Raw genomic sequence first — 10,848 nt, forward strand, 5'->3', positions numbered from 1 at the left:
AATCATTCTACTGCATTTATTCTATTTAAATAAGGAGAAATTCCTGAAGATGATTTCTAAATTGTTTAAAATCAAAACATATTCTCACTCCTTACTGTAATTTCCCACTCTTCCTGGAAAGTTCATGCGTGGATACAAACAAAGACAGGTCCAATTACATGGCCATCTAAGGAACAACAGTCTAACTAATGCATATCATCTGACCTCATGAATAATAGCTGCAGGAATTACAAAAGGGGGTACATGATGCCTATGAATTATTGCACCTAGAGGGCCCTACTTACGTGAAACACTTGGAGGAAGCACCAGGAGTGACAAGGGCATGAAATTACTCTGGGTGGGGGATTTTATGTCCACCACCAAGAGTGGCTCGGCAGCACTACTGATCGAGCTGGTCAGGGTCTGCAGCAGGTGGTGAGGGAACTGACAAGAATGACAAACATATTTCACCTCATCCTCAACCAATCTGCCAGCTGCAGATACTGACACGGTCAAATGTAAGAGTGAGCACCACACTGTCCTCGTGGAGATGAAGTCCCGCATTCACGTTACGAATACCCTCTATCATGTTGTATGACACGATCACGGTGCTAAATGGGATAGACTTCAAATATGTAGCAACTGAAGACTGGGCATCCATGAGGCCTGGGGCCATCAACAGCTGCCTCAGAGCCCAGCACTTACTCAACCATTACCATCAGACCAGGGGATCAAACCTGGTTCAATGGAGAGTGCAAAAGGGCATGCCAGGAGCAGAACCAGGCACACTTAAAAATGAGGTGTCGACCTGGTGACAGAATACTTGCATGCCAAACAGCATAAGCAGCAAATGACAGTCAGAGTTAAACAATCCCACAAGTAATGCATCAGAGCTAAGTTATGCAGTCCTGCCACATTCAGTTGTGAATGGTTGTAGAGAATTAATCAAATCGCTGGAGGCAGCGGCTCTAGAAACATCCCTATCATCAATGATGGAAGAGCCCAGCACATCAGTGCAAAAGATAAGACTGAGGCATTTGCAGCAATCTTCAGCCAGAAGTGCCGAGTGGACGATTCACTGAGGCCTCCCGCAGTGATCCCCAGCAATACTCCACATAATATCAAGAAATGGCTGGATGCACTTAGAACATTCTGACAATAATACTGAAGATTTGTACTCCAGAACCCCTCTAGCCAAGCTCTTTCAGTACATTCACAAGACTGGCATCTACCTGACAATGTGGAAAATACCACTTCAACACCCTACCCTGTTCTCTAGTCAGCATCTGTCTCAGGCTTGCTGCAGCACTCTCGTGAAGCTCAGCACAAGCTGGAAGAACAGCACCTCATTTTCTGCTGGAGAAGCCTACAGCCTTCTGGACTCTATATAGAGTTCAACTACTTTAGGGCTTGAGCATCATTACACCAAGCCCCACACACCAGGCCTTGTTATCAGTCTGCTATTACACATAACTCACTGCTAGCCACTAACAGTCCCCATTAATACCTATTCACCCTCTTGGCCAGATCATTATCGACTCGTTGACTGTCAAACTGTTTGTGTCTTTGGCTCTATCTGCATCTATTCTTTACTCCTTGCCCCTCCTGCCAACCTATCTTCAGTACGTAAACCAACACTTTCCTAGTGCCCATCAATTCTGAGGAAGGGACACTCGAAATGAGACATTAACTGATTTCTCTCCACAGATGTTGCCAGACCTGAACTTTTCCAGCAATTTGTTTTTGTGTTGAATGTGGAAAATGACCCAGGTATGTCTTGTACATAAAAAGCAGGACAAATCCAACTACCATCCCATCAGTCTACTCCTGATCATCAGTAAAGTGATGGAACGTGTCATAAACAGTGCTATCAATCAGCACCCACTCAGCAAAACCTGCTCATGTCGTCTAGTTTGGGTTCCGCCAGGGCCACTCACCTCCTGACCTCATTACAGCCTTTGTTCAAATGTGGACGAAAAACCTGAATTCCAGAGGTGAGTTGAGAATGACAGCCCATGACATCAAGACTGCATTCAACCAAGTGTGACATAAAGGAGCGAAACTGGAATCAATGGGTAACATGCAGCAAAGTCTCCATTGGCTGAAGTCAAACCTGGCACATAGGAAGATGGTATCAGAGATAGTAGGAACTGCAGATGCTGGAGAATCTGAGATAACAAGGTGTAGAGCTGGATGAACACAGCAGGCCAAAGAGTATCAAAGGAGTAGGAAAGCTGACGTTTCGGGCCTAGACCCTTCTTCAGAAATCTGACAAAGGGTCTAGGCCCGAAACGTCAGCCTTCCTGCTCCTCTGATGCTGCTTGGCCTGCTGTGTTCATCCAGCTCTACACCTCGTTATCTCACATAGGAAGATGGATGTGGTTGCTCGTGGTCAGTCATCTCAGCTTCAGGATGTCACTGCAGGAGTTCCTCTGGGTAGTGTCTTAGGCCCAACCATCTGCAGCTGCTTCATCAATGACCTTCCTTCCATAATTTTTTTTTAAATTCATTCACAGGATGAGGGTTTCACTGGCTAGGCCAACATTCATTTCCTATTCCCAATTGCCCAGAGGGCAGTTAAGAGTCAACTACAATAAGATTTTAAGAGTAGATTTGTAGCTCGGGTTGTGGACGTGGTGGTTGGTTAGCTCGCTGAGCTGGTTCATTGTTCCACAGACGTTTCAGTACTAAGCTCGATAACATCATCAGTGCAGCCTCCGATGAAGCGCTGTTGTGTTTTCCCACCTGTTATTTAAACTCTGGTGTCCGTTGAGCTGGATTACCTCACTTCCGGTTTTCCTTCGCAATGGAGTGTATATGGGGTCTAGCTCTATGTGTTTAATGATGGCTTTCTTAGTGGAGTACCAGGCTTCTAGGAATTCTCATGCTTGTCTCTGTTTTGCATGTTCCAGGCTCCTGGTGTTGTCCTAGTGGAGTACCAGGCTTCTAGAAAAACTTTGTTCCTAGAAGCTACCAACCAAGACTGGGCAACTGACCTAGAATGAGCCATCAACATCAGTCAACAGACCACAAGAGCCAGGAAAAGGCAGACCATTCAGGAAAAACTAGCCAAACTAACCCACAAAAATGACAACAACAGAGCAGACACCTGGATAAGAAACCTTTCAGACAGGAAACTGACAGACACAGAGAAAGCTGTTCTCATTCGCGGACTCAACTACAGAGACGCCAACAAAACAGAATTCCTAGCCAAACTGGAAGCCACAATGAAGACCAAAACATCAATGAAGAAACACAAGCCATAAGACAGTGATCCTAACACTAACCAGAAAAAGCGAACTCAACATTCTCAACACATCTGAAAGGAAAGCCCTAGAAGAACTGAAAAAGGACAAGAACATCACAATACTACCAGCAGACAAAGGGCATATGACAGTAATACTGAAGGGATTACCTCTCCAAGGCACATGCACTACTAGCCGATGAGAACACGTACCAGCAAGTACAGACAGACCCGACACCTCAACTGGGCAACAAGATTCTCAACACATTAAAGAGACTCAAACAGACCAGACAAATCAACGAAACAGACTTCTTGAGAATGAAACCCAAAAGAACTAACACTCCCAATTCTACGGCCTCCCGAAGGTACACAGACTGGAAGTACCCCTCAGACCCACAATCTCCACGTCAGGCACGCCATCACATAGCTTAGCCAAGGAGTTACAATGGAGACTAAAGCACCTCGTCAGCAAGTCACCCCACTCAATCCACGCAGCCCAGGAGTTCCTCAATTCCATCAAGGACATAAGAATTGATGGTGACAAGACCATGGTATCATTTGACATTAGTGCCCTATTCACATCGACAGACATACCACTAGCAAGAGAAACACTGACAATACTACTAAAACAAGAATAACTAGTGACACTATCTCCACAGACAACATGCTGCAGCTACTGGACCTTAGCCTCACCACCCACTTCACCTTTAACAGCCAAATATATGAACAGATCAACAGGACACCCATGGGATCACCTATCTCCAGACTAATAGCTGAAGCGGTGATCCAGAGACTTGAAAGTATGGCCCTTCCATTAATCCAACCAAAACTATGGATACGCTACGTAGGCGACACCTTCGTCATTATTAAATGGGCCAAACTAGAAGAGATACACTAACTAATAAACAACACCCTCATTGGGATCAGATTCACCAGAGAAAAGAAGAAGAACAAATAGCTCCCATTCCTGGACGTCATGGTGGAATGCAGGACAAATGGAAATTCCTAACAAAGGTACACAGGAAAGCCGCACACACTGACCAAGCACTGAATTTCAACAGCAACCATCCTAACACACACACACACAAATGAAGTTGCGTGAGAACACTATTTAAATGAGCAACAACACACTGCAGCAGCACAGAGCTACACCAGAAAGAAGAAGAGTACCTCTTCCAAGTATTCAAAGACAATGGATACCCGAGAAACTGGGTCAGAAGATGCTATCACACGCATGATAACAGGAAGCTACTATATGACCCAAAACACTCACCATGCTACCTTACATCAGGAACACATCTGAACTGACCTCAAGACACCTATGACCACTGGGCATCATAGTAGCACACGAACCCACATCAACCCTACGCCAACTGCTCACATGGACCAAAGACCCGCTACCCACTATGGACAAGACCAATGTCATATACAAGATTCCCTGCAAAGACTGCGACAAACATGACATTGGACAGACAGGAAGGAAATTAACCACACGAGTACACGAACATCAATTGGCAATAAAAAGACACAACCAATACTCACTCATCTCCATCCACACAGATAAGGAGAACCACCAATTCGATTGGGACAACACCAGGATCCTAGGACAGGTGAAGCAAAGACAAACACGGGAATTCCTAGAAGCCTGGTACTCCACTAAGAAAGCCATCAATAAACACAGAGCTAGACCCACATATACACTACATTGCAAAGGAAAACCGGAGGGGAGGTAATCCAGCTCAATGGACACCAGAGTTTAAATAACAGGCAGGAAAACACAACAGCGCTTCATCAGAGGCTGCACTGATGATGTTACCCAGCATAGTAATGAAACATCTGCGGAACAACGAACCAGCTTGGTGAGCCAACCAACCACAACAGTTAACTACATTGTTGTGGGTCTCAAGTCACATGTAAGCCAGACCACAAAAGGATGGCAGTTTCCTTCCCTAAAAGGCATTAGTGAACCTGATGGGTTTTTCCCGACAACCGACAATGGATTCCTAGGTCATTGTTATACTCTTAATTCCACCATCTGCTGCGGCACGATTCAAACTCGGGTCCTCAGAACATTTGCTGGGTCTCTGGATTAACAATCCAGTGATGATACCACTAGGCCATTGCCTCTTGTGGTTAGAAGTGGGAATGCTTCACTGATGATTGCACCGTATTCAGCACCATTTGCAACTCCTCAGATTTTGAAGCAGTCAATATTTAAATGCAACAAAATCTGACAATATTCAGCTTAGACTTACAAGTGGCAAGTAATATTCATGCTACACAAATGCCATTTCAGTGGTGTTATCATCACTGAATCCCCCAAGATCCTTGGGGTTACCATTGACCAGAAACTCAACCGAACCTACCACAAACACAGTGGCTACAAGAGCAGGTCAGAGGCTAGGAATCCTGGGGCAAATAACTTACCTCCTGACTCCCCAAAGCCTATCCATCATCTACAAGGCACAAGGCAGGAGTGAGATGGAATACTTCCCACTTGCATGGATGGATGGATGGAACTCCAATGAACAATCAAGCAGCCTGACACCATTCAGGACAAAGCAGTCGACAAGTATCCACTCCTTCCCCCACTGGCGTTCAGCACACACTGCTGCTACTACTATCTACACAATGCACTGCGGAAATTCACCAACAACCTTACACAGAATCTTCCAAACCTATGACCACTTACATCTGGAAGGTCAAGGGCAGCAGATACATGGGAACACCACCAACTGCAAGTTCCCCTCCAAGCCACTCATCATTTGGACTTGGAAATATAGAACATAGAACAGTACAGCACAGTACGGGCCCTTCGGCCCACAATGTTGTGCCGAACTTTTACCCGAAACCCAAGGTCTATCTAACCTCCACCGCTACCTTATACTATCATCCATATGCCTATCTAATAGCCGCTTAAATGCCCCTAATGAGGCTGACTCCACTACCCTCTCCGGCAATGTATTCCACACCCCTAACCACTCTCTGAGTAAAGAGCCTACCTCTGACGTCTCCCCGATATCTACCTGCAATCACTTTAAAACTATGCCCCTCGTAATAGCTACCTCCACCCTAGGAAAAGTCTCTGGCTGTCTATTCTATCTATACCTCTGATCATTTTGTACACCTCTATCAAGTCACTTTTCTCTTTCGAACGACGAAGGATGAGAAGCCCTAGCTTCCTCAACCTGACCTCAAGACCTTCCCTCCATTCCAGGCAACATCCTGGTAAATCTCCTCTGCACCTTTTCCAACGCTTCCACATCTTTCCTATAATGAGGTGACCTGAACTGGACACAATACTCCAGATGTGGCCGAACCAGGCTTTTGTATAGCTGCAGCATAACTTCACGGCTCTTGAACTTAATCCCTCTATTAATGAAAGCTAACATACCATACGCCTTCTTAACAGCTCTATCCACCTGGGTGGCAGCTTTCAGGGAACTGTGCACATGAACCCCAAGATCCCTCCGCTCCTCCACACTGCCAAGAATCTTTTCATTAACCCTGTATTCTGCTTTCAAGTTTGTCCTTCCAAAATGAATCACCTCGCACTTTTCAGGGTTAAACTCCATCTGCCACTTCTCAGCCCAGCTCTGCATTCTATCAATGTCACTTTGTAACCTAGAACAGTCCTCCGCACTGTCCACGTGACCCACCTTCGTATCGTCCGCGAACTTGCTAATCCACCCTTCCACTCCTTCATCCTAATCATTTACAAAAATCACAAATAGAAGAGGACCCAGAACAGATCCTTGTGGTACACCACTCGTAACTGAACACCATGTTGAATATTTTCCGTCCACTACCACCCTTTGTCTTCTAAGGGTCAGCCAATTCTGAATCCAATCTGCCACATTTCCCCCATCCCATGCCTCCTTACCTTCTGCATGAGCCGACCATGGGGAACCTTATCAAACGCCTTACTTAAATTCATGTATACCACATCCACTGCTCCAACTTCATCCACGTATTTGGTCACCTCTTCAAAGAATTCAATAAGGTTTGTGAGGCATGATCTACCCCTCATAAATCCATGCTGACTATCACAAATCAAATGGTGCCTTTCCAAGTGATCATAAATCCTGTCTCTCAGAGCCCTTTCCAATAATTTGCCCACCACTGACGTAAGACTAACTGGTCTGTAATTTACAGGGTTATCGCTGTTCCCTTTTTTGAACAAGGAAATGACGTTTGCCTTTTTCCAATCTTCCGGCACTATACCCGTGGACAGTGAGGACGAAAAGATCATCGCCAAAGGCCCTGCGATCTCGTCCCTCGCTTCCCACAGAATCCTTCGATAAATCCTATCAGGCCTGGGGGACTTATCTATCTTCAACTTCCTCAGAATTCCTAGCACATCATCTTTACTAACATCAACCTCCTCTAGCCTACCTGCCTGTTTCACAATGACCTCCTCTACAACTAGGTCCCTCTCAGTTGTGGATACTGAAGAAAAGTATTCATTAAGGACCTCTCCTATCTCTTTAGGCTCTGTGCACAAATTCCCTTTACAATCCTTGATCGGCCCTACCCTTTCTCTGGTCATTCTCTTGTTCTGCACATACGTGTAAAAAGCCTTGGAGTTTTCCTTGATCCTATCAGCCAAGGTTTTCTCATGCTCCCTTATAGCTCTCCTAAGCCCTTTCTTCAGCTCCTTCCTGGCTAACTTATATCCCTCTACAGCCTTTTCCGTTCCTCTTTTCCTTAACCTTACATAAGCCTCCTTCTTCCTCTTAACCAGTTGTTCGACCTCTCTCGAGAACCATGGCTCCCTCACTCAACTGCATCTTCCCTGCCTGCTAGGGACAAACATATCGAGCACACGCAGTATGCATTCCTTAAACAATCTCCACATTTCTGTGGTGCTCTTACTTGACAGCATCTGTTCCCAATTTACGTTACCCAGTTCTTGCCTAACTGAATTGTAATTACCCGTCCCCCAAATATAAACTTTACCCTGCCATATGTACCTATCTTTATCCATTACTATCGTGAAAGAAACAGAGTTATGATTACTACCGCCAAAATGCTCTCCTACCAACAGGTCTAACACTTGGCCCGGTTCGTTGCCAAGCACCAAATCCAAAGTGGCCTCTCCTCCTGTTCGTCTATCTACATACTGTGTCAGGAATCCTTCCTGAACGCACTGGACAAAATCTGCTCCATCTAAACTATTACAACTAAAATGTTTCCAATCAATATTTGGAAAGTTGAAGTCACCCATGACTACAACCCTGTGACTTCTGCACCTTTCCAGTATCCGCCTCCCAATCCGCTCTTCTACTTCTGTGCAACTATTAGGGAGTCTGTAAAAAACCCCCAACAAACTGACTGCTCCTTTCTTGTCCCTGATCTCAACCCAAACTGACTTTATAGACATATCATTCTCGAACTGCCTTTCAGTAGCTGCTATACTCGCCCTGACTAGCAATGCCACTCCCCCACCTCTTTTTCCACCCTCCCTATTTCTTTTAAAGCATCTAAATCCCGGAACTTCCAACTTCCGTTCCTCTCCGAGTTACCCAAGTTTCTGTAATGGCCACAACATCGTAGTTCCAAGTACCGACTCATGCTCTAAGTTCATCCGCTTTATTTCTGATACTTCTTGCATTGAAGTATACACACCTCAAACCATCTTGGTGTCCGCAATTACGCTCCATCGACCGCATTTCTTTATAAACCACCTCACTCCCTGTTGTCTGTTGGAAGGCCAAATACCTCATCCTCTGAATTATAAATCCAGTTCCCCACCCCCTGCCAAACTAGTTTAAACCATCCCGTACAGCTCTAGCAAACCTCCCTCCCAGGACATTTGTGCCCTTCCGGTTCAGGTGCAACCCGTCCTTACTGTCCAGGTCCCACCTTCCTCAGAATGTGCTCCAATTATCCACACAATGGAAGCCCTCTCTGCTACACCAGCCCTGTAGCCACGTGTTTAGCTGCACTCTCTCCCTTTTTCTTACTTTGTTATCACGTGGCATTGGTAGTAATCCAGAGATAACTACCCTGTTTGTCCTGGACTTCAGCTTCCAACCTAACTCCCTGTACTCATTTTTCACTTTCTCAGTCCTTTTTCTACTGAGCTATGTCATTGGTACCGATGTGTACCATGACTGATGGTTGCTTACCCTCCCCCTTAAGGATCTTGAAGACACTATCCGAGACATCACAGACCCTGGCACCCGGGAGGCAACATACCATCCTTTCATCTTGTTCGCGTCCACAGAACCGCCTGTCTGTGCCTCTTACTATTGAATCCCCCACTACAATTGCTCTCCTATTCTCTCCCCTTCCCTTCTTTGCCACAGGGTCAGGCTCAGTGCCAGAGACCTGTCCGCTATGGCCTTCCCCTGGTAGGTTGTCCACTCCAACAGTATCCAAAACGGTATACTTATTATTGAGGGGAACGGCCACAGGGGATCCCTGCACTGTCTGCCTATTCCCTTTCCCTTTCCTGACAGTCACCCAGCTACCTTTTTCCTGTACCTTGGGTGTGACCACCTCCTTATAACTCCTCTCTATCACCCCCTCAACCTCCTGAATGATCCGAGTTCATCCAGCTCCAGCTCCAGTTCCCTAACACAGTTTTTGAGGAGCCGGAGTTGGGTGCACTTCTCGCAGGTGAAGTCAGAGGGGACACCAGCAGTGACCCTTACCTCCCACATCCCGCAAGAGGAGCATGCAACTCCCCTAGCTTCCATTCCCTCTACTCTAGATTTCCAGAAGATTTAAAAAAGCCTTACCTTACCGACCCTCCACAGTCTTTTTTGGTTAGAGGAGGAGGATGGGTGGGAGACACTACACGTGTAGTGTTTCGGGTTTAGCCAATGCCCGAATTTATCTGTTTCTTCCTGGCTCGTGTTCCCTCCACACACCCGCCGCTGAAAACAAGAAGGCCACTTGCTGCACGAGGTAAGTTTTTATACAGGGAGAATACAAAAACCGCTTTACCTTCCCGTCGGCACTCTGGCTCGCGCTGCTGCCGCTGAAAACAAGAGTTATAATCACCGTTCTTTCACTGTCACGGAGTCAAAATCCTGGAATTCTCTTCCTACGGGCATTATATGGGTCAACCTACAGCATAAAGACTGCAGGAGCTCAAGAAAGCAGCTCACCACCACCTTCTCAGGGGCAAGTAGAGATGGGCAATAAAACTGCTGGCCAGCCAGCAATGTCCACGTCCCACAGTAAATGAAAACGCTTGTGTATCAGATGCAATAATGATCAAGATTAGCTCCCATGTTGTCTGTCAAATAACTTACCATGATCCACTATTCAGGTGCATGGATATTCAGAACAGGAATCTGGGCAACTGGTTCCCTGGAGCTGTTGCCAACCATAGTACAGTGCTCCAACACAGTATATGTTCTCAAGATGAGATGGAAGTTTGAGGGGGCAGGGGAGAAAATGAAAGATAGCCAGAGCACTTCGCAAATACACCAAGCTCCCTGGTCTCCAGCACGCTGCAGGGATGGTGGTGTGGAAGGTGGGGGGCGGTGCCAGTTACATGCACCTGCTGGTTAAGGCCAAGACCACCTATATACCATCTGCAAGAATGGATCAAAAAAGGAGACAGAGGCGACCAAATGATCAGTTCCCTGTTTGAGGAAACCTACTCTGAT

General features: G+C 46.1%; 1 protein-coding gene across 1 annotated transcript in view; it reads left to right on the forward strand.

Annotated features, from left to right (window-relative positions):
• Positions 1-10,600: 10,600 nt before the first annotated feature.
• The window catches only part of clasp1a (cytoplasmic linker associated protein 1a), a 94,868-nt gene continuing 94,620 nt past the window's right edge, over positions 10,601-10,848 (forward strand). Inside the window, exon 1 of the mRNA XM_048599252.1 lies at positions 10,601-10,712. Coding sequence (XP_048455209.1) covers positions 10,601-10,712 — 112 coding nt within the window. The remainder of the gene's footprint in view (positions 10,713-10,848) is intronic.

This window comes from Rhincodon typus, chromosome 7 (assembly GCF_021869965.1).
Source record: "Rhincodon typus isolate 14 chromosome 7, sRhiTyp1.1, whole genome shotgun sequence".
Lineage (NCBI taxonomy): Eukaryota > Metazoa > Chordata > Chondrichthyes > Orectolobiformes > Rhincodontidae > Rhincodon > Rhincodon typus.